Source organism: Chanos chanos, chromosome 10, assembly GCF_902362185.1.
Source record: "Chanos chanos chromosome 10, fChaCha1.1, whole genome shotgun sequence".
In the NCBI taxonomy this organism is placed as follows: domain Eukaryota; kingdom Metazoa; phylum Chordata; class Actinopteri; order Gonorynchiformes; family Chanidae; genus Chanos; species Chanos chanos.
In genome coordinates, this window is record NC_044504.1 from 33,583,313 (window position 1) to 33,606,693 (window position 23,381).

The 23,381-nt window shown below is 40.7% G+C and overlaps 2 protein-coding genes across 3 annotated transcripts; both read left to right on the plus strand.

Moving 5' to 3' along the window:
* The first annotated feature begins 5,347 nt into the window (after positions 1 to 5,347).
* On the plus strand, positions 5,348 to 19,789 carry cryl1 (crystallin, lambda 1). Of its 2 annotated transcripts, XM_030785996.1 has the most exons (8): positions 5,348 to 5,467; positions 6,343 to 6,450; positions 7,596 to 7,722; positions 10,519 to 10,680; positions 11,374 to 11,568; positions 17,675 to 17,783; positions 19,072 to 19,178; positions 19,397 to 19,789. In XM_030785996.1, the coding sequence occupies exons 1-8, from the start codon at positions 5,427 to 5,429 to the stop codon at positions 19,493 to 19,495; spliced, it is 948 nt and encodes a 315-aa protein (XP_030641856.1). In that variant the 5' UTR covers positions 5,348 to 5,426; the 3' UTR covers positions 19,496 to 19,789. The 2 variants fall into 2 exon arrangements, with proteins under 2 accessions (XP_030641856.1, XP_030641857.1); XM_030785997.1 differs by lacking the exon at positions 10,519 to 10,680.
* Positions 19,790 to 20,641: 852 nt separating this feature from the next.
* On the plus strand, positions 20,642 to 22,749 carry gjb8 (gap junction protein beta 8). Its single transcript, XM_030786019.1, has 2 exons — positions 20,642 to 20,718; positions 21,537 to 22,749. The coding sequence occupies exon 2, from the start codon at positions 21,567 to 21,569 to the stop codon at positions 22,359 to 22,361; it is 795 nt and encodes a 264-aa protein (XP_030641879.1). The 5' UTR covers positions 20,642 to 20,718; positions 21,537 to 21,566; the 3' UTR covers positions 22,362 to 22,749.
* The last annotated feature ends 632 nt before the right edge of the window (positions 22,750 to 23,381 follow it).

A 23,381-nucleotide genomic window follows, 5' to 3' on the forward strand; every position in this document is an offset into this window, starting at 1 on the left:
TTAACAGAATAGGCTAACTTTTGCTGAACAACTAACAGCTAACAAAAGTTCCTGTCTGTGTCATGCTTTAAGTCAATGGAAAGGTGGTCCATTATTCGCTGAATTTAAATCAAATTTACAATGCGAATGTAAATCAATGTTGTCGTACAAGTCCAGCAGATTTAATCTGTGGTGAAGAGCATATGGCCTACACAAACCGTGTCTTCCTTCATCTTCTTCATTTTGCAGCAGGTTTTCCACTTGCTCAAACGGAAAGGCCATATCAGCAGGTTTTTCGTTTGTTTGTTTGTTTTTATGGTGGGCGTTGCACCGACTTAGTGTAAGATTTAAGATATAACTTAAGTAGCCTACATTGAACATATGTGATTTGCCTATAACTTTTAGTTGTTCGTAAGCTCAAACGTAGTGCCGATTTGCGTTTGTGATCGAGACTACACTGCTGGTGCAACGGGCTGCAGTTTCTCTCTCTATAAATACCACTACAGTAGACTGTATAGTTTTACAAATGTCAACATTCCATAATTTAACACATTTTAGGTGGGCAAATGCCACCCTTTGACCCCGCCCCCCAAAATGTTGCCCATGCCAGAGCCTATATACTCCTCAATCTTGTGGGACACAAGGCTATAGAGAGAGCTGTCATTCACTTATGCACCTGCAGTCAGGTCAGTGGACGAGATCATCACCCCGGCAGAGTCCAGAGACGTTTCCGAATACCTGAAAAAGAAATTCAAAGAGATATGTCATCCAGAGACCAATGTGATAATGGAAGGCATAGCTTCAATACCAGATACCAAAAACAAGGTGAAACATATGAAGCATATGTGAGTACATGAAGAAACCAAGCTAAACCGGTAAGTGAGCTCATATGAGACAGAATGGTTTGTGGAATTAGCAGTAACAATGTCAGACGTGCCTTGCTTAAAGAGACTGACCTCAGTGAACAACACACTAAAGACCTCTTTGCACCAAAACACATGACAACTGCTGCCAGTGTAGATGGTCTGCAAATAAAATGAAGCAGCAAATTCCAGGGTAAAATGAAACACATGACAAAATCAGCATATCCAGCAACAACAACTACAAGCTGCAAAAATTGTGGAGGCACCCACTCAGCCAAACAAGAACAATGTCCAGCTTTTGGACAACAGTGTCACTACCACAAGAAGCACAACCACTTCAAAAAGCAATGCAGATCTGTTTACAGGCTAAGTGAGCAGCCATACAACCAGCAATTTCAAGTTGTGAATGAAAGTGTTCAATCCATTCTCGGCCTGCAGAATAGCCTAAGGATGAAACTGGTTACCTTTAGCCGAGAGGTACACCCCATAGAAACTGTTAAGTATAAAACTCTGTTACAGAGAGTGTTTCAGGAATATGCAGATCTATTCAGAAACTGGCAACTTGCCTGTGACTTACTCGATGAAAGTAAATCCAAATGTGACACCAGTTGTTAACCTCCCACAACGCATCCCTGCGGCAATGCAGGAAAAGGTGAAACAAGAGCTCCAGAGAATGCAAGCTCTAGGAGTGATTGAACCTGTGGACAAGCCCACAGAATGGGTCTCCAACATGGTTGCATGGTTGCCACGCATAAAAAAGAGACTGATGACGTATGCATCTGCATAGATCCAACAGACTTAAACAAGGCATTAATGTGCCCTCACCATCCCATGCGCACAGTGGAAGAGGTAGCGGCACAGATGTCAGGTGCTACTATCTTCTCCGTCCTCGATGCAAAAAGCTCCTGGCAAATCAAGCTGGATGACGCTTCATCTCTCCACACAACATTTACAACACCTTTCTGCAGATTTAAATCCCTGAAAATGCCATTTGGAATTAACACTGCCAGTGAAGTTTTCCAAAGAGTGATGGAACAAATCTTTGCTGGAAATCCGTGCACCATAACTGTGGACAACATAATCATTGGTGGCAAAGTGTCATGACTGTGGGTGTAATTCTTCTTTTTGGGCCATAGGGGTCCTCAGTCTTTCTGTTGTCCTTGTCACATGTTCAGTTTCCCTAATGTTCATTATTGTTGTATGTGTATCACCTGTGTCGTGTCTTGTCTTGTCTGTCTATTTAAACCATGGTCTTTTGTTCAAACTTTGCTTAGTCTTTGAGCCATTTCCCTGTGTTCTAGAGTCCTGTTCCATGTAAGACATCTGAGTTCTTTTTCTTGTTGGACTGTGTAATGTTTTTTGTCTGAAGAAATGTTTTTGTTTGCCTTTTTGGACTGAACCTTTTATTCACTTTTTGGACTAGTTTTGCTTGTTTTTTAAAAAGCATTTTTTCCTGTTTTGATCTCATGTTCTTTTTCCCTTTTTGGATTGAGCTGTCTCTTTTTGGACTTGTGAGATTTTGTTTTTCATTAAAATCTTCTGAGATCAAACCTACACTCCAGTGTCTGACTCTGCAACTGGGTTCACCCTAGTCCTGGGTGGAGCGTTCACTGGTTGTTTGTCTTCTGCCCTGGCAACCTGGGTTCGAAGCCCACCTGGTCCAGCCTTGTGATACAAAGGAGCTGAGGAGCATGACAAAAACGTAAAAAAAAGTGTTGGATCGAGCCAGACAAGTAAAGTTCACACTCAACCCAAAAAAGTGCAGGTTCAGGCTCAAGGAGGTGAGCTATGCCAGACACACGTTCAGAGACAAAGGGCTTAAAGCAGATCCACAGCAGTTACTGAAATGACACTTCCAGAGGACAAGGCAGCACTCCAACGTTTCCTTGGGATGATTAGTTACCTAGGCAAATTCATCCCAAGCCTAAGTGAACTATCAACACCACTACGCCAACTGTTGCACAAGGATGTGGTTTGGAGCTAGACGCAGCATCAACAGGATGCTTTTGACAAGCTCAAAACATGTCACCAGCCCATCTGTGCTTCACTATTGAGACATGAGAGTTACTTCCTCTGTTTATGAAGTGTACTAACAGTGAACTGCCCCACAATATGTAATGCACCTCCTGGGCTGTCTTGGGGTCCGCTAGATTTAACTAGCTTTCTCTTTGGCCCAAGTGCTCTGAATGTCTTCATGTTCATTACAATAATCTCAGTTCCCGTGTCAATTCTAAACCTTCCTTGAGTGTGCCCTACATGTATTGCTTCTGTCCAGTGCTCAACATTGCCCTGATTTACTTTACTTACTGATCCAAGATAGAAATTTTCCTCAGTGTCTTTACTATGAGTTACTTCTCTTACTGCCTTGAGACATTTTCTCTCCAAGTGACCCTTTTTGCCACATTTTCTACACTCGGATTCTAATGCTGGGCATTTGGCTGGGGCTTCGTGCTTCTCTTTCCTGCATCGGCGGCACCTGGAGTCCCCCGAGTGGGCTTGCTCCCGTCTGTCGATTCTCTCTTTAACAGGGTGTCTCCCACTTTTCTTTGATGGTCGCTGATGTGTCACCTCCTGCACATTGAGTGCTGCCTGTTGCTTCTGCTGGCTTATTTGCAGTGCTACCTCCTAAGCTTGCCTTACCATCTGCACTGCAGTTTCCAAGGTGAGGTCGGACATGAGCTGTAGTTGCCTAGAGAGCTCTTTGTCGCAGATGCTGACAACCAATCTGTCACTGATATGTTCACTTTTTGTTTCCCCAAAGTCGCAGTTCTCTCTCAGTTCATAGAGCGCTCTAATAAATAACTCGGGTATTTCCCCCGGCTTTTGCACTCACTGGTGAAACCATGTTCTCTTGCGTATAGTGTTTTTCTTTGGCATGAAATATCCATCAAATTTAGCTGACACCGTTTCGTAGTCATCCTCTTTCTCCCTTCTTACAAAGGGGAGAAACTTGAAAATATTTTCAGCTTCGCAGCCCATTGCATAGATAAGTGTGCTAACCTGTACCTTGCTGTCATCATTACCCAACTTAGCAGCTGACCTGTACCATGTGAATCTCTGTCTCCAGGCAGGCCAGTCACCGGGATGCTCAAAGTTGAAGGTTTCGGGCACACTAAACTTCACCATAGTGCTGGGTGTCCCTCTCAGAACACTTCTGACGCCATATCAAATAAGCTGCAGGCCAATCCAGCCTATTTGTACTCTGAAAGAGTGGTTTATTGACTCCACAACAGTATCATAACATGCACACAACATGAAGAGTTTCAACCAACTTTTTCCGCCTCACTTGTTGTTCATCACACCCTAGCAGCTTGCTCTAGCTCTCTGATTGGTTACATGGTCTGTCCACTTGTATTACCCAATACCTTAACAGATGTGTTGTATTTTATCACTCAGAGCGTTTAAACAACACATCGATCGAGTAGTTGCTGTACCAGTACGTTCTCTGAAACCTCTAAAATATTGTTTTACCTGACTTGTTATCAGGGTTACTGCTAATGACTTTTCTAACTAATCTTTTCCCACTCTGCGTGCACAGCAACTAGCCGTTACAACCTAATACCATATTACAAATTATATGTTGGCAAAAACTGATATGCAATACGTGAATTTGCACCATTCATCAAAAGTTTCCTATCTACCAAACATTCATTTTTGCCCGCCATGTTTCTGCGTGTCTGACGTCAACAACTCGGCAAATCTTGTACCACAAAATTTTCACCGACTTTCCGAGTTGTTGTTCCGACTTGAGGGGGCGTTCACGTGAATTTTCCCAGTCGGGAACGCATTTCCCCATTATTCCGACACCACATGAACGCACCATAAGTCTCGAGAGGTTTTTAAAAGGTGACCTTGTGAGATATACGTTATTTGTCGGTTATATCTCTACTTGTACTCCAGGTTGACACCGAGTGTCCCTGTGAATAAAATACGAAGTTTATCATTATTACTACCTGTCAATGAAACTACATTTTCCTCGATGTACTGGTGGTCGGTCAGGCTCAGACTTCTATTAGAAAATTAACTTCTCAAGATCCACCCTTGTTACTAACATCAGAAAAGCCCAAACATGAAAGATGGCAATATAGGCGGGGTTTCGGGTAAATGAAGACGTGGTTGGTTTAATGCGCAGTCAGTCTCAAGCAATGCAATTGGATAAATGCAGAGCCGGCTCTCTCTCAACGGCTCTGGATAAATGCTGAGAATACCGTTGCTAAGATACTGTGGGATGAACGTTGACGCTAATACAAGTTTCAAATTTATTTAGAGCCCAGTAGCACTGTTTAAAGCACCCCGTGACTTAATTTAATGAATTAGCCCATGCTGACAGCAAACATACACTAGTTAAAACAAGAAGCATTCATCGAGTTACGTTAAGTTATAGCTAAATTTCGTATTACATTTTATAAATCATCATCGGTTCGAAATTAAAGTGGTTTCATTCTTTTCAGCTATCTTACAGTTTGGCTCCTGTAGGGCACCGTAGTCTTTCCCACGTCCCGCCTACTGCGTGTGATCGGAGAGGACTTTAACTCTATTTGCATGCAGCTATATCACAGTTATTTTCTTTGACCAGAAGTAAAGATGAGTTCTTCAGAAGGGAAGATAATAACAGTTATCGGAAGGTGAGCATAGTTTGCCTTTTTTTGCATAGTGATTAATTGTCAGATGAGAAACCTTCATGTTACTTCTAGCGTTTCATACTCTTCCAGTTACTCTTGCTAGCTGACAGTTAGCTTGTCATCTCGTTCGCCAACGCTGGGACAGCAGTCAAGTTGTAAACAGTCAGCTGAGTTTTGAAACTGAAGGCTAGATAAGTGTATTTTACTAGGTATTGCTTAGAGCTTGCAAATATTTGTCTTTGGATGTGTGGTTACCTATCGTATACTGTGAAATATACATATCATGTTATACTGACAATAACAACGCATTCTAAGACCATTACAGAACAATTTAAGATATTTTAATTGTATTAATTAATACGTACTTTATGTATGGAGCTTCTTTAATGTGCAGAAAATGTGTAGTTGATATAAAATTAGGTATTATAAGAAATGCTTCAGGAATGCAAATTTGAGTTGTTCGCGTTTATGACTAAGTTCATGACTGAACGGGCGTTTGCTCTCCTCTGCTTCAGCAACGCGCATCTCAGCCTCAGCCTAGAGGGCAGAAAGAAACACGCAAGAGCGGCGGTTTTTTAGTAGTGTGGTACTGATGACTAACAGAACGCTCTGCTTAATCTCCCAAGAGTTTCATTTTACAGATAAACTGGACTTTCTCAGATGTGGAATGATGTTGGTTTTCAGGATTGGAACTGCCACTGCTAGTGCTCCTAACAGAGCTTTCTCAAAGCTGCTTACTTATACCGCTACTGATATCATTTGTGTTCACACAGATGTACGTTGTATAAATAGGCTAATATGATGCTTTTGCAAACAACAGTTGTCTGTTGTGAGGCTGTTTTCTTTAAAAAGTGCCTCACACACTTTTCATCTTTCAGTGGGCTGATTGGCCGCTCCTGGGCCATGGTGTTTCTGAGTGGTGGGTACAAAGTTAAGATCTACGACAACCAACCGGGTCAAGCAGAGAAGGCCATCATAGAGATCAGGTGTGTGGAAAACAAGGAAAATATTATCGAGACCCTCAGTGTGTATCCTCTAATCCCTAACTCCATTAATGAAACACGCTCAGGCCTTGCAGTGCCCACTGCCTAAACTTTGTACTGAAGCCTGGGTGAGTCTCAGTGTCAGTGCAGTTAACAAGTAATAGAAGGTTAAGTGTTTCCAGTGTAGTTCATAAACTTCAATGTTAAGTGTCAGTGTGAATTACAGAAATGATGCCATTCATGTGCCCACAGACCTCTCAATACGTCATGAGGGAGTTGCATTGTCCCAAAATGCACCCTGGCTCATCCTGTAGTTATTCCCATTTCTGAGGCCACACAATAAACAAAGGCCTTTTTTATTTATGTTATGTAGTATTTATATAGTATTAGTAGTTTAGACATAACATCTCATGTCACATGCTTAGTCATTTTGAGTACTGTAATTGAATAATCACTTTTAGGTTTATTGGAGTTCATCATTTATGCCAGTAGGGGGAGTAGCAGAGCCTTTTTCCCTTACCACATGAAAATAAGGTTTAATGTTTTGAAACACACTCGACTCAGCAGTGCAGTGATCTTCTCAGTCAAACTATTCATTATTAGGTTTCCCACCTGAGAATGACAGAATAACTAAAAATACGTACCAAATGGCTCACAGCTGACAAAACCTGGATGAAAATTTGTTAAAACGACAACAAAAGGAATTGGAGACTTATTAATTATAGCCTAACATTTATAATACTAACCGCTGATGGTTCATATTTAATTCTGTTTGTTCGTTTGCTGTTCTGGGTGATGTTTTTTTTTACTTGATTTTAATATATCTCAACACTCCTACAGTATGCAGATGTACTGTATAAAGTTCATTCACATCAAATGGTCACGTTTTGTGTCCCCTCAAAGGGAAGATGTACTTGTCCTCTGTCATACTGAGTCTGTTTGTAACACAGTTTGTAACAGTGTTGTAACTGTTTGTAAACTGTACTGTTTGAAATAATATTGCCTTCAATATTAGTCCATGTTTTTTTTTTAACAAGGTAGCATTTTTTTCCTGTAATTCAGCAAGTTTCAGTCAATCACGTTGTTCCTGGTTGGTTACCAAACGGACACGTGTTACTTTGTCTCTTGGTCTTTGACTCTCTGGACAGGAAACAGCTTGAGGAACTCCAGCACGCCCAAATGCTGAGGGGTAGTCTCACTGCAGCACAGCAGCTGAGTCTGCTGAGCAGCTACGATGACCTGGCCCAGGCACTAGAGGGCGCCTTTTTTGTTCAGGTATAGTATTACTGCCTGCCTCCAACAGCATTCACCAGGCTCAAATTTCTCATCATTTCCCCTAATCTGAACTACAGTAAATTATATAAACACATCCATCTTTGTCAGATGTATTTGAGACAAAACCTCAGTTTGCTCGTGTTCCTCAGCATAGTGGAAAGAGCACCTGTCTCTAGGCAGGACCCCACAGATTGTTACACTTCTGGAGAGCTTTCTAGAAAGACTTTACAGATGTTCCTGATTTTTAACTTAGACTCGCTGGACAAGCAGGCAATCCAAAAGTAATCAAGAAGCGTTAGATTACTTATTAGATACTTGATGAGATTACTTATTTGTGGTAATCCAGTGGATTATGTAACTAATTACAAATATTATCATACAGTTTGTAATCACATTTCAAACTAATCTGACCCAACTCTGGTCATCTTTCTGTAATCCTGGCGGTCCAGATACCAGAGAAGCACCTGCTTTTCTGTTTCACTGTATGCAGAAGGGATTTTACACATGCTCAGAAGTTACATTATTCTGCAGTATGAAGGAAAGGAGAACATGGTATTAACTTTGCCAACATTATCTCAGAAAAGATTAAGAAGGTGAAGGGTTATTAGAGTTAATTAGTAATTAATATTGATAGTGAAGTTACCTGGAGGTCTCTGTTTCTTCAGGAAGCTAAGGTCATTTGATGTTTGCGACAAAATGCTTGGTGTGTTTCTATGATTGCTTTGTCTACATACCAGTCTCCTCAGTGACATACTTTTAGGGTAACATAACTCATAAACAGATGCCAATTAGTACTACAATCATCAAATCGTCAGTAATTTTATAGCCTAGTCTAGTCAAAGTCTACAGTATCTTGACTCTGTATTTATGGTATGATTTGGTACAAACTCTTTGTCAGTTTCTGACAATTTTAAACAATTTTCAGTTTACAGTTTTCTACTTTTTTTTTTTTTAAGAAAACTCTTTTGTAATAGATTCATTTACCGCTTGTGCTATACAGTTTGCCCTATCCCTGTGTTACATTTATATGGTGTTTTATTTCATTTTTGATTGACATGTCATTGAAATCATGGCGCTTATAAGGTATTCGATCTGAAAATATTATTTTGTATTTCCAAATGGCAGAACTGTTTTTTTTTATTGTTATTATTATTTGTTTGGTTGTATACTATATGTAAATAATGTAAAACTAATCTATATTATAACTGCCTGTCTTGGTAGTTGCTTTGGTTAAAAGCATCCTCAGTTGAGTCAATGTCAATGTAAATAACTATAACATGTCTAAAATAGGTTCCAGATTTCTATACATGGCAATGTATCTGGCCACAGTGGAAAATGATCCTGAGGAAGATGAGAATTATAATATTTAGGATATGCCAAGATTTTGAACATCTTAGAAATGTCAAAAGACTGAACTGTGCTCTGTTTGGAATTTTAAGTGTTTAAATTTTTAAGTGATTTATGGTTTTAAATACTTGTGACATCTGAATTTGTTTTTTCCTCGCCAGTAGTGTTAGTCCAGTAAAATGACAAAATATTGACATTGAGAACAGTAGAGGGAGAGGTTTTTTGTTTAAAAAAAGGGAGGAAATGGCTATAAAATACCATGTTATGTTGTCATGCCAACAGCTGCACTCATACCAGATGTATTGTTCACGTGACGCAACGAATGATGTGGAAGAAGCGATCACATGATTATCGTACTTACGACTTATTAATGACTCAATCCTTCTCACTTGACCTTCTCTGACTCGGCAGACAGAATATAAATATGGAATTGGTGCCTCATAATTTTTTTTTTTTTTTTTGACATGAGAGTCATTGTGATTGGACCACATATCCAATACACCCCGGATTAATCAGTTGTGTATATCGAACGCTCAGCAGTACTGACATGCATACTGGAGAACAGTGACGTGTTTTATAAGAGACCAGAAGAAGGAAATGACAAGATGAAAAGTGTGAAAATCCCTTCATTCCTGTTCCTGTAATAAATTAATCAGTGCTAATATTTGGTCTACCAGGCCTAAGACTCACAGTGGGCGTCACTGCATACGTGCAGATGGGTAACATTTCCTCTGTTTACAGATATTTCTTTTGATTACATATAGATCATACACTATGGAGGAAGCATCTCTAGAATGTTATCCCCAGGTTACCACATGTATAATGTTCTCTTAGTTTCATTTAATAGGCAGAATAACATATGACGGAGAGAGAACTAAAGAAAATTCTTATAATAGTTTCTGGTCTGGCCATGCTTAAGGTGTTGATTTGTGCTTTGTATCTATTACTAAACGTTGATGTATAGTCCTCGATGCCGGATCCGGTTGATGTAAAGGCAATGTAATATGTTCTCTCTGGCTCCGCTAATCACATTTTCCTTTGTCGTTTCCAGAGAGTTGAACTTCTGTTTTGAAACTGTGATACAAGCAAGAATGGATGGGTATAATTTCTGCAGTGGTGTAATAGAAATGATTTTCCATCAGTCTCTTCCGCTATCACACTCACACTTCTGCTTTGTCCTTTTTTTTAATTTGTTTTCTTTAGTCGCATTTCACAAGTCATTTCCTCTTAGTCAGCATCTCAGTGTCGCGTGCACCTGTAATTCATGCATAATGCTGATCTGAGCAAGAGAAATTATTGCGGTTAAAGAGAATTGTCAGGAACTATCAGAATACAGGACTAAATAAAGTCAGGTTGTTTATCTATGCTAAGTATTGAAACATGCTCTCATTCTGTCAGGCTGTTAGTTTTTCCTCTCTGTTTACGTGTATGTGTGATGTCTGTTGACAGGAGAGTGTGTTTGAGGAGCTGGGAGCCAAGCAGAGTGTCTTCCAGGCTGTGGAGCAGCATGTTGGAGAGGGTGTGGTCCTCAGCAGCTCCACCTCTTGCTTGTTGCCCAGCAACGTGTTTGCAACAGTCAAGAATAAAACTCGCTGCATCATATCTCACCCGGTAAGTGCCTCGATCATTTGTCCGGTCATAACTGCATTCAGAGAGAGAAGATGGATACCAGGCCACACACACACACACACACACATATATATAAATGACCATGCTGTTTGCTGTTTGATGGGATGATGATACAGTCACAAGGAATTTCACTCTAAAACTTACTGCCGAAAAATCAACCCTGAACTGCACTAATGTGCTCTCCACTCTTTCAGGAAAGAGAAGTGTCATTACATCTTTGGCCAGAGTCTGTTTGAGCTTGTGCTGTGTGTCATACCTATTCAGTAGGTAATTTGAGAGTGGAGTACTAACAAAAAGAAGACCGCTGAGTTAAAAAGGAGATGTGTAATGTGAAGGAAAAAAGAAAAAACAAACTCATCTGGACTTTGGCCAGTCTCCCACCCTCTACTAACCGCGTAAATTCCTCTCTTATCACGTTAACAGCGAGGTTTCGGTGTCTCTGCTAACCTGAATGTCCTTCAGTTCACCTTTACATGTTTACCTGGTGAATCTTTAATCCCCGTTACCTCACCTCGGACAGAACCTTTGTGGAGAGACCTTCACGCAAGAAGAGGAGGCAGTATCAGTGAATAACTCAGTTTGTAGTCATACAGGGTTTCTGCCTGGAGATTTGCAGGGGTCTGATGGAGGATGTATGAGGTTTAGATGAGTCATAGTCTCTACAATTCTGTGCAGGTTAACCCACCATACTACGTCCGTCTGGTGGAGCTGGTACCTCATCCAGAGACGCTGCCTGCGGTCATGGACGTAACCTACACCCTGATGACCGAGGTGGGACAGGCTCCTGTCCGTCTCAAGAAGGAGATTGATGGCTTTGCCCTTAACCGAGTTCAGTATGCCATCATCGCTGAGTCCTGGAGACTAGTCCAGGTGGGTAAGAACTGTGTACATGTACATTTCCCTACAGGAAAAAACCCCCCACAAACTCTCCGCCTCATGTCAAAATTCCAGGCCCAAGCATGAATAACACTCTTGGTGTGGCTAGGTAATAGTGAGCAAGGGAAACAGTCTAGAAACGAGACAGCTGTGGATTGGAACGACATGACGATTTATTGCCATTTTGCCCCTGAGGAGAGCACTTAACTATAAGGTTGCTCCAGCACTTTGTGACCTTAGACATACAAAATGATGGTTAAGATTCACTCGGTGTGACATCAATGGTTAATTGTGTCTTCAAACCCCTGGTATTAGTCCAGAAAGACCGTCTGTACAATTAAAGAGAGTACAAATACGTCAATCATCAGGTCAGACAGTGTCACTTTTCATTCACTCACAGTTGCGTAGTTTTAATGCTCTGATATTGATCCTTTTACAGGTGTGCAAGTGTGGACTACCACACTACTAAAACAAATGACATTTTACCAACAGTAATGCTGTTTTGTCCCAAACAAACCTGTAAAGATTCACAGAAAACTAGAAATCAAATGAGTGTCTGCTGAATGTTCAAGTGAAACTCACTGAAGCAACCCCCCCACCCTAACCCCCTCTGTCTCTTTCTCTCTCTCTGTCTCTCTCTCTCTCTGTCTTTCTTTCTCTCTCTCTCTCTCTCTCTCTCTCATTCTTTCTTTCTCTGTCTCTCTGTCTCTTTCTTTCTCTCTCTCTCTCTGTCTCTTTCTCTCTCTCTCTCTTTCTTTCTCTCTCTCTCTGTCTCTCTCTCTCTGTCTTTCTTTCTCTCTCTCTCTCTCTGTCTCTTTCTTTCTCTCTCTCTCTCTGTCTCTTTCTTTCTCTCTCTCTCTGTCTCTTTCTCTCTCTCTCTCTCTCTGTCTCTCTGTCTTTTTCTTTCTCTCTCTCTCTCTCTTTCTGCCACACCTTACAATACCCCAACTATACCGTACCCCTGGTTAATACCCGTTATTATGGGTAAAAATCCCCATCACTCATCCAGGAACTCGAATAGCTGCAATCTTCAGCTTATGTCAGTCAGTGTACACTATTATCACACACACAGTAAGGGAGGAGGAAGAGTGGGTACAGGGCCCACTGTCTTTGTTGCCAAGCACATAACTGAATCAGGGCGCATTTAGAGCCCATCGAGAACAGTAACACCCCCCACCCACCCTCCACCTTTTTTTTTTTTTTTAATCTTTTGTGGTTTGCTAAGCAGACAGCCTTTTCTTCGCTTCACACAGGACGTTTTGTCCGCTTGGCATACACCGCACCTGAGTTATAGTGTATCAGATGCTCGCTGAACAGTGCGAAGCGATCCATTCCAAAAAAGCCCTTTGCCGCTGTGGCTTCTGTTCCCAGTCAAAAACAAAGAGCCAAGTCAGGAAAAGCTCTGCCTTAGGTCTACCGCTGCTCTGCAGCCTGCTTTGACCCGGAGACAGGTAGCGCTCAGTGAAATGCGTAAATTTGGTGTAACTTTGGTAAAAAGAAAACTCTGAGAGGTCATAGCTATAGATATTTCTTTACATAAGTGTGGCCATCGACAACGTAACAAAAGCGTTATAAAAAATGTATGAACAGCATTCTTCTGTCTCCTCTTTTATGCCTTTCTTTTCAGCATTGTAATTAGTCATTCATACGACCTAATATTAAAGCTTCTGTCTGTCTGGACGGGCTGAGAGCAGAAATACAGGATAGAGTGTGTTATGGTCTGTGTGTGTGTGTGTGTGTGTGTGTGTGTGTGTGTGTGTGTGTGTGTGTGTGTGTGTTCTTGAATTATGTTTGTGGTACTTTTTTTTTTTTTTTAAAGGAAGACAATTAGATTGTTGCTATGTTAAGTGATACCTGACAGGCCTATGTTAATCAGCAATGCCTTTGCTAGCATTTTGGGCATGTACTCATACATACTTTTCACTGACCCTGGAGGTGTATGCTCCTGGTCTTTAGTTAGGTTTGAAGAGACATGAACCGCTTTTGTATTGTGACAGAAAATTTCAAGTCCTTTTATTTTCACCAAAGTAGCACCGCTTCACAGTGGCTCAGTGGTTAGCACTGTTGCCTCACGGCAAGCAGGGCCCTGGGTTCAAATCCTGGCCGTGCCAGGTCCTTTCTGTGTAGAGTTTATGTGTTCTCCCCTTGGCGTGGTTTTCCTCCTGGTGCTCCGATTTCCTCCCACCATCAAAGACATGTTTAGTACTCCTGTCAGTGACCTTGACCAAGGCACTAGCAGAAAGACCTGGGGGGTATTCCAGAAAGTGGGTTTAGTGAAAACTCAGAGTTAGTTCACTCAGAGTAACTAGTAAACCTCCTAATAGAAGAGCACTATGGCTTTGTTCTCCTAGCAAAACAAAGCCACAGGGCTCTTCTATTAAGAGGTTTACTACTTGCTCTGAGTGAACTAACTCTGAATTTTCACTAAACCCGCTTTCTGGAATACCCCCTGGAGTTGGTCCCTGGGCGCCTGTGGCCGCCCGCTGCTCCTAGCTCCTAGTCTGTGAGTGTGTCTGTGTGTGCTCACTGGTGTATAGCAGAGGCTGCATTTCACTGTCCACTGCTCTAGTGTGTGTGTGTGTGTGTGAGACCAATAAAGTACTTCTTCCTCTGCATGGGAGCTGGTCTCCACTTCTGTGTTTCTTTCTTCCCACGCTGGTGACTGATGATGAGGCAGAAAACAGAAAAAAAGAGGATCTTACATCCTTTTCGTCTTTTTTATTTTTCTGGAACATACATGAAATCTCCATTATCATCTGATGTTTCTCCACACCTGGCGTGGTTTTTGGATCAGTTGTTGAAGAATGTCTCGTGGTCACTTCTCAGAAGACCTCTGGCCAGACACCTCTGCGCCGTGAGCTGAACACACAGAGCTTAGTGTTTTGACCGCAGTTCATAACATACATCTCTGCTGAGGTCCTTAATAATCCTTATTAATAATCCAAAGCACTTAATCCATAGTATTAAGTTCTATTAATGTTTAAACCCACTCTTATGAAGCCCTCATCTAATGAAAACAAATGAGAAGGAAACAAAATAAAAAGAAATGAAAATCTTTTGTCCAGGACAGTAGGCATTTAAGTCTTGAGTGTGTGACGACCAGTTTTGTTCAGGTACCAGTGAAGTACAGTGGTTCAGGTAAACTAGGCCAGTCTTATTTTACTCTGGTACTGTGATAGTAGTAAATGAGAGACAGGCATGTATGTAAAACATGTTGTGAAAGAGTTCTGTGGCCCATCCAGTCTTGATGGCTAGTGGGGATGTTGTCCCTGAGGTCAAGTACAATTGCCGTTTGAAAGCTTTGACTTAAACCTCATTTTGTTGAAGTGCATTTTGACTTTTGTCATGGAACCTAATCCCTGAAGTTATGTTAGTAGCCACAGCTCAAAGAATGGTAGAAAATTTCTTATTACTATTATTATTATTATTACTATTACTATTATTACTAGTACTACCATTATCATTATTACTGATCTTTCCTACTAGTATCATTGTCACTGCTATCACTTATGATTACTCAGTGTTATAACTATACCGATGATGATGATTATTATTATTATTGTTGTTGTTGTTGTTGTTGTTGTTATTGCTGATATTGTTATTGTCCTTTTTCTTCCTCCTCCTCATCTACTCCTCCTTCTTCTTTCCCCTCTTCTTCTTCAACTGTACCATAATGGCTCTGTGACAGGATCAATGTGATGTCTTGTTCTATGTTATGTGTCCCATGTGTGTGTATGTATGTCTGTATGTATCAACAATTAAAAAAAAAAAAAAAAAAAAAGAATGGTAGAAAATTTCTAAAGTAACCTGACCTTTTGTTTGTTTGTATGTATGTGTGTCTGGGAGTGTGCGTGCGTGGTGCGTACACGTGTGTGTTTCAATGATCTTGTATATAATTATGAACAATTGCTACTTGCTAACTGTTCTTTTGTGAAATATCAAATGAATGCATGCAAAGACATTGATTTGGAGCTCAAATATCAACAACTGAAATATTCTTTTTTTTTCTGTGATGTTTTCTCCAAACCCCTATTTCCATCCAATAGGTAGTTGGTCTCTTAAGCTCATTTGTGAGTGCTGAATTGTGTTTTTCTTGTTTTCCTTTGCCATGGTGGCATTTATGCATATCTGTGTTACAGTGATTCACAGATTGTCACAGCTCTTAGAACTGAATACCTAAATTGCAACCGCCCATGTGTAAAATGTTGAAATCTTGTCATATGACTAACAGAAAACAATGAGATGTTTTTGAGTTCCTTTTTAAGTTTCAATTTTATTGTCATTTACTAGATAGCAATGTGGACATCACTATCAGTAATGAAATTCTTGGGCTCGCAGCCCACTCAACTTGCGTAGTAGGTATATATATATATATAGAAATATGCAATATAAGAAATATATAAAATATAAAATGAATATAAAAAAGAGGAAATATATACCTGTACGATAAACAGAGGATAGAAATGAAATAATACACAGTGGATGTACAGTCAATGAAGTGTAACAATTTTTAAAGTGGTGCAGGTGGAAACAGTGTAAACAGTTATGGTGTAAACAGTAGAGAATGGAGTGAATGGAGTGGGTATGCAGTGCAAAATGGAGTAGGTATGCAGTGCAATATAAACAGTGATCAGTCCAAGAAAGGAGTTTAAGGTCAGATGTCTTGAATGATTTTGTAACTTTTTTTTTTTCATCAGATTACACAAATTCAGCTTGACACTTACTTTACTAATTGTCTGTGAGCATTAAGAGAGAGAATCTTCATGGAAGGCTCTAGTGCTAGTCAGTGCTTCAGGGAAAACTAGCAGGAATTTTGGCTGAGGGACCAGATGAACTGGTTGTCTACCACTTTGGGGACTGTCAAATGACTGAAATACTAGAGGGTAATGAAAGTAATTGATGCCAATGATGAAATGACCTCAGGTTATGAGACAGCACAAAGCGTCAGGCAGCTGACGCAAAAAGCACAGTGTAAATAGTTGTAATTTCACAGGTTGGAAATCTAGTCAGACCTGCCTGGGCGGAGCACCGCACTTTGTTTTGATGTTTATGTTTGTACGTTACATCATAATGCAGTGATAAACAGTCCAAGAATCTCCTTCATTGAATATAAAAAAACAAACAAACAAACAAAAAGGGATTTCAGAGGCAACCGCAATGTGTGCAGCTGTGTTTATCTAAGGACATGAGTAGGACATGGCAACTTTTTAAACACTCGTCCAACTATATCAAGTCCTCTAAAAGGTACAACCGCTTAAAGAATTTCAGTTCAAGGCTTCTGACCAAACAGTCAGTGAATGACTACAAAACACAAGAACTGAAGCCTAAATGGTACAACATTTACAGAAGCCGTCTCTCCAGCATACAGAAAAACACATGTAAAATACAGTCGAAACACACACACACACACACACACACACACACCCGCTCTGTGCTAGGTCTTTGATAGAGAGCCAGTATGGGAAAGAGAAGTGGCTGAGAAAACCGCTGGTACCCCCAGTGATTACAGCAGAGGAAAGGCCTCTTTTCACGAGTCCCCGAACCCGCCCGCCGCTTGGCGACGCAGGAAGAACGGGCCCGTTGTTGCACACAGGAAGCAAACAAAGACCACCCTGTCCCCCCCCCCCAAACTCTTCCTTTCCTCTCTGAGGTTTGTGTCCAAGCTTTGATTTCAGTCTGGTCAAGGCTACAGGTATCTGTAACTTGAAGAAATCTGAGCGCAGAGTAAGCCCAGTCCCTGGCACAACCCTGTCTCTCCCCCTGCACTGTCCCATTGTTCTGAGGACATCGAATTAGATGATGAGGGGGAAACCCAGTAGAGTGAGAGCAGCTTTAGTTCCTCCTTAATGGGATGGAGGAAAAAGTCATTTACCTGCCCCCTTCAACCGCATTCTGAGGAATCAATGCTTACCTGTGAAACAGGTCAGAAAGTGGGAGAGTGTGATCAATTTCAATAACAGAATGTTTAGTTTCAATTATCTAGTGATTTTGGAATTTCAGCAAGGCCTAATATGCACCTTAATTATTGATCTGACCAAACTACTCTCGCAAATTACTTTTTTTTTTCTTTCTTTATCTTTTATCTTTTGTCTGTCTTCAGGATGGAGTGATCTCTGTTAAGGACATTGATCTGGTGATGTCAGAAGGGCTGGGCATGCGATACGCCTTCATTGGTCCAATCGAGACCATGCACCTCAACGCACCCGACGGCAAGTCGTCGCTTTATCTCCAGCATGTAAAATGTTACATTAAGGCCGAACGCTCGACTGTATGTACGTGATGAGGTCAGATTTGGGAACCGGAGTGTGACAAGTTCTCCGTGACTGGTGCCATTACCATTTGGCCCCTATGTCCTCCCTGTTGCTACATGTGCTTGTATCTGAAAGATGAAAAGGCAAGAAAAGTGATGTTGAGAGATGGAGAGAGCGTCTATGTTTATATGTATGTCCTTGGGAAAGACCTCATGTTCATGGTGAATGTTGGAGGGTAGTGTGAAATCGGAGAGGTTGACCTTGCTGACTGAAAGCACAGCGTTCTCTCAGGCCATGCGAGAACAATGATTTCTGTTGATGATTATAGACCAAGAGACACAGTCACATACAGCCTAATCTAATGAATGTTACAAAAATTGTACAGTTGCAGCTCACTCACACTGTTTCTGCTGAATCACGCTTATAAACAAAAACCCTGCTTTCGTGTTTCAGTTCTTTGTTCAGTTTGCAAGTGTGTTAACAGTAAACTCGAACTGATCGAGCAGATGGAACACTGGGCAGAGTGTGCATTTAGCCTAGCTCTTATCTTCTCCTCATGAAAATCTTGTAAAACCACTTTAAACGCGCCCGTGCCCATCAGGAACAAAAATACTCATGTCGTACCTCAAGACCACTTTTTTGGTTTCAAGAGTGGCTGCTTTGCTGAAAACAGACCGCATCAAGAGGTTTTGCTCAGAGCAAGGGTTATGTATCCTTCACTTATACAAATGTATTTAATTTATCTTTAAGACCTATCCTTCTAGAAAATTCTATAACACACAGCTTAACTAAACTGAGTGTGTAAAAAAAATTAAGACTGTGACTATCCTCAGTAATCTGCCAGAATTGGAGAGGACAAAAAAACAGAGCAAGGTTATCTTAGTTGGAGTGAACATCCATTAATATAACAGACACGGTCCTCAACAAATGAGACAAAGACCAATATGACTGATATAAATGGAATGGAGATATTTAATGAATGTATAAAATACAACAGCAACTATGTCAGTTTTTCCTTAAGGAGCATTCATATACATGCTGTAGAACATTCAGTCATAGTCTGCCCTTTCTACTGATGTGTATGTTAGAAATCCTGATAGTTTTGTGGATGGATCATGATTAAACAAACCTCAGAGGTTTGTTTCAAATGTTAGCCAGTAAACCAACCAGTCTGAGACAAGACCAACACAGTTTGATCCTCTTGGTCCTCATACTGCATCACTAAACTGTATGTTTGTGTGTTCAGGTTTGGAAGACTACCTCAGGCGTTACCGTGAGGGCATGAAAAGAGTGCTTTCTTCATTTGGGCCTGTTCCAGAATTTTCTGGAGAAGCTGCTGCAAACATCAATAAAGTATGTACAGTAGATTTTACTATGTGTTTTTTTTTGTTTTGTTTTGGTTTTGTTTGGGGGTTTTTTTTTTGCTGTGTTATTTAATTACCACAAAATATGCCAATTATGTAAAAGTGCATTCATACTCTGAAGTATGCAGCACTCGGTAAGTGTATTAGTTTTCTAAGAAAAAAGATAACAGACATTGTTTAAGACTTCCTCTTCTGAAATCTGTACAGGAGATCTGTGAACTCATTCCCAGTGATCAGGAACACCTGTCGGCACGAAGAGAAAGGCGGGATCAGCTGCTAATGGGATTGGCCAAGCTGAAGAAATAAACCCAACACCATCACTACTAGCTGAAGCTTAATGACGCAGAGACTACTAGATGATCTACCCTAACAAGTGTGTGGAGTACATCAGCACTGTGAAGTTACTGTTAGACCCAAGGGAAACTGGACAGAAGTCTAAAGAGATGACGAAAGAAATCTAATCGTAAAATGAATCCAGATATTGAATCCAGTTGTAATTATGACGTGATCAGAAAACACATTAGTTTCTTGTTGTGTTTTTAAACAGGATGAAATTACTGTATAAATGCCTTTTGTCGTAAATAAAATTGTCTGATCCATTTTGTGAAATCCCTGGACACTGCATTATTTGACACAATGGTACGCCTTCCTCGTGGAAGTTTCACTTTTGCCAACATTAATTGTTGAGCATCTTCTCAGTAGCTTTGGTGACACAAAGCTAGTTTTTCAGTCTTCTCTGATATGGTGTTCAAATTCTGAGATGACACATTTCACACACACTCCCCCCCCCAGTCTGTGACAACCACATGACGACACTTGTGCTGGGCCTCTGGCGCCAGACAGTTGTTCAGAACTAATTTTGTTATATACAGTAATCAAAGCATACAGCATTTTAATGATTAACCTGTTTAAATTCAAACCGAATCATCACCTTTCGGTGAAAGTGTGTGCGTGTGTGTGTGTGTGTGTGTGTGTATATGTGTGTGTGAGAGAGAGTAAGAGAGATTAATATTTAGAGAACATTGTTCTTCGTATTCATGAAATGCTTGAAAATAAATCTTTTGTTACAGCTGTTTTTACTGCAGGATAAATTTCGGACACGTATGTGTCCGAAATTCGACTGATCTGGAAGGGTAGTCAACTAGAATTCTAACGAATGAACGGCCGATGTGTCGGTATCACCTTGATGAATTTCAGCTTGATTTTTTGTTTTGTTTTGTTTTTCTCTCTTCCATTGTAGTACACTCGTTTTTCCTTTGCGTAAGTATTTGGAATTGGAATGTCAAGACTCATGGTGTATTATGTCTTGAGCACTAATGTCAGCAACGAGCCCGCCCTATTGGTTCCTTCTTAAAAGGTCCTGAAGTCGTCACAGCGCGGAATCTCATCATTCTGTCTTTAACCGAAGACGCGAGAACTCGCTTCACCAGAACTCCTGAAACTCTTCGGCTCCGGGACGACACTGACTGCTGTCGGAATTCAGGAGACTGCAACCCATGGGGAAGTTTTAATTTATCTTGTACAGATTGGTAAGTTAACTATTTTTAATGGAACGAAATAATTAATTTTATAACATTTACAACCATTAGCTTCGAACTTAAGGCATGTTCCACTTTGGTGCTAACTATAGTTTAGTTTAAAAATTACACCGTCAATTAGTCCTTTGGTTATATTAATAAGGGTATTCGTAGGAGGCAGGAGAACTGTTTTTTTTAAATATTTCAAATAATCGAAATGGTAATTTAATATAAACGAATTTATGTAGCCTTATAGATATGAGAGAGCGTTCAGCTGTAGATTTTCCTCTTTAAATGTTTTTCCTTTTCAGTTTCTCTGTGTTTAACTGTGTTTGTTATATTGATGAACTTGGCGGTCAAATTTTAATGGGAACACTTTCAGTTTTTCCAGCCTGTTTGATTCGTACAGTTCTTTACTGGGTTGTAATAGTTCGTGGAGAGATTATATTTTTTATTACTACTATGATATGAGTTCATAGGGTCCATTCGTAATGTTTTGTCATTATTCGCGGAATTCAGCACTTCTGCTTTTAAGTCCATGCCTGAATTCGAGGCGTTTTTTGGGGTTTTATTTATTTATTTTTTTGCTCTTACCTTTAAAAATATTATATATGCAGATAGTGTAAGCCTTAATGGCCAGTTTATTTATTTATTTGTTTATTTAACAACCTTAATTCGTCTAGCTTTTTCTTATATTTAAGTTAATTTCTCGTTTTGGTGGGATTTTAATTGTAATACACACATAGCCTACCCCCCCCCCCCCCCCCCCCCCCCTATTTCTTTAAATCTGAAAACTGACTGTGGCAAACATTCTTCTTCTTCGTTCCCAGTTGGTGTGAGGAGTCGCAGCAGCAGGAAAGATGAGCTGGGGGGCGCTGTATGCCCAACTGGGTGGTGTGAACAAACACTCCACCAGTCTGGGAAAGATCTGGCTGTCTGTACTCTTCATCTTTCGCATCACCATCCTAGTGCTGGCCGCAGAGAGCGTGTGGGGCGACGAACAGTCTGACTTCACCTGTAACACTCAACAGCCTGGCTGCAAGAACGTCTGCTATGACCACTTCTTCCCAGTGTCGCACATTAGACTCTGGTGCCTTCAGCTTATATTTGTGTCCACTCCAGCTCTCATGGTGGCCATGCATGTGGCCTATCGCAGGCGGGGCGCTAAAAGAGACCTTATGGCAACACATGGGGACCAAAGCAAGGAAGACGATTTGAAGAACATCAAGAATAAACGCCTGCCCATCACTGGCCCTCTCTGGTGGACCTACACCTGCAGCCTGTTCTTCCGTCTCATCTTTGAAGGTGGCTTCATGTACGCTCTGTATGTTGTCTACGGCGGGTTCGACATGCCACGCTTGGTCAAATGTGAGGTGTGGCCTTGCCCTAATAAAGTGGACTGCTTTATCTCGCGACCCACTGAGAAGACTGTTTTCACCTATTTCATGGTGGGATCATCTGCCATATGCATGGTGCTCAACGTGGCCGAGTTGACCTACCTGATCATCAAGGCTTTGATGAGATGTTCGGAAAGACGCTCCAAGAGGAGGCGGGCTAACGGACGTCCGGATAGCTTGACAAAAGACAAGGCTTTATTCCAGAACCAACAGAATGAAATATTACTCTCTGACTTGTCTCGTGACAAGACTGTGTGATGACTGCATCTCTCCAGAAGAGACACGAGAAACGTCACTGCATTTCTTCTGAACGTAGAATTTTTACAAGTGTTTCCTTAGTTCAATGATACCGAAGAAGTGCCTAATTCTGTCTGTTCTCATACACCAGATGATTTACTCCTGTCCATTCCAAAAAAAAAATGGTAGGGCCCGTGACACAGGTTGCTGGTACTGCAGTATGGGTTTCTACTGATGTGGACTTGAATTATTTATGTTCCTGTGACATTCCAAGTGTCATGATTGTAACCATAGGTGAACTGTAGCACCATTGACATCTAGTGGTTGGCAACCACACATTAATACTAGCACCTAGTGGTCTATTTGATTTTCTCCATTTTTTCCAACATCTCTCTCCTCTCTCTCTCTCTCTCTCTCTCTCTCTCTATCTATCTATCTATGTGTGCTATATATAGATACACAGAGAGAGAGAGAGAGAGAGAGAGAGAATCATGACTGTCTTTGAGGTTTGTCATATTGTTTTTGAGAGCTAATGTTTAGTTCATAATATGAGGAGATACCCAGAGCTTTTGATGGTTTAGTGGTACCTTATTGGAATACTACCAAGACCCCCAAACTGAGTAGGGTTGTGTTTCTTTTCATGTTGAATTGCTATCAACTCTAAAAATCTCCTTGTCTAAAATGCAGCTAACACTCAAGAAAACTTTGATTTTTCATATCTTGTCTGTTTACATATGGTTGGTTGTTTCTAGTCAGTTGTTCTACAGTTTTGTATCACCTTCCAAGATTTATTTATATGGTCCTTTTCAGAAACCGCTGTTTCTATAATCCCCTATGATAACCACACCCCATATGGTTCTACTACCTAAATCAATCTCCTTGATTAGGCGTTCCACATCTCAAGATTAGGCTGGTAACAGGCTGGTTTTTGTAAAGGATAAGATAATAATGGCATGAGGTATTCATTTATTAAAATCAGTTTTCTAACAATCTAGCCAGTCTGGCCAGATAGCCCGATGGCTCTGTTTTTAAAAGTTAATC

What these genes read in the sequence shown, in the direction of transcription:
- cryl1 (XM_030785996.1), top strand. Translation starts at nt 5,427, where the DNA reads ATGAGTTCTTCAGAAGGGAAGATAATAACAGTTATCGGAAG. An exon ending in GCTGCATCATATCTCACCCG is followed by an intron (nt 10,681 to 11,373) that starts GTAAGTGCCTCG and finishes AATTCTGTGCAG; the next exon opens with GTTAACCCACCATACTACGT. An exon ending in GCACCTCAACGCACCCGACG is followed by an intron (nt 17,784 to 19,071) that starts GCAAGTCGTCGC and finishes TTGTGTGTTCAG; the next exon opens with GTTTGGAAGACTACCTCAGG.
- gjb8 (XM_030786019.1), top strand. Translation starts at nt 21,567, where the DNA reads ATGAGCTGGGGGGCGCTGTATGCCCAACTGGGTGGTGTGAACAAACAC.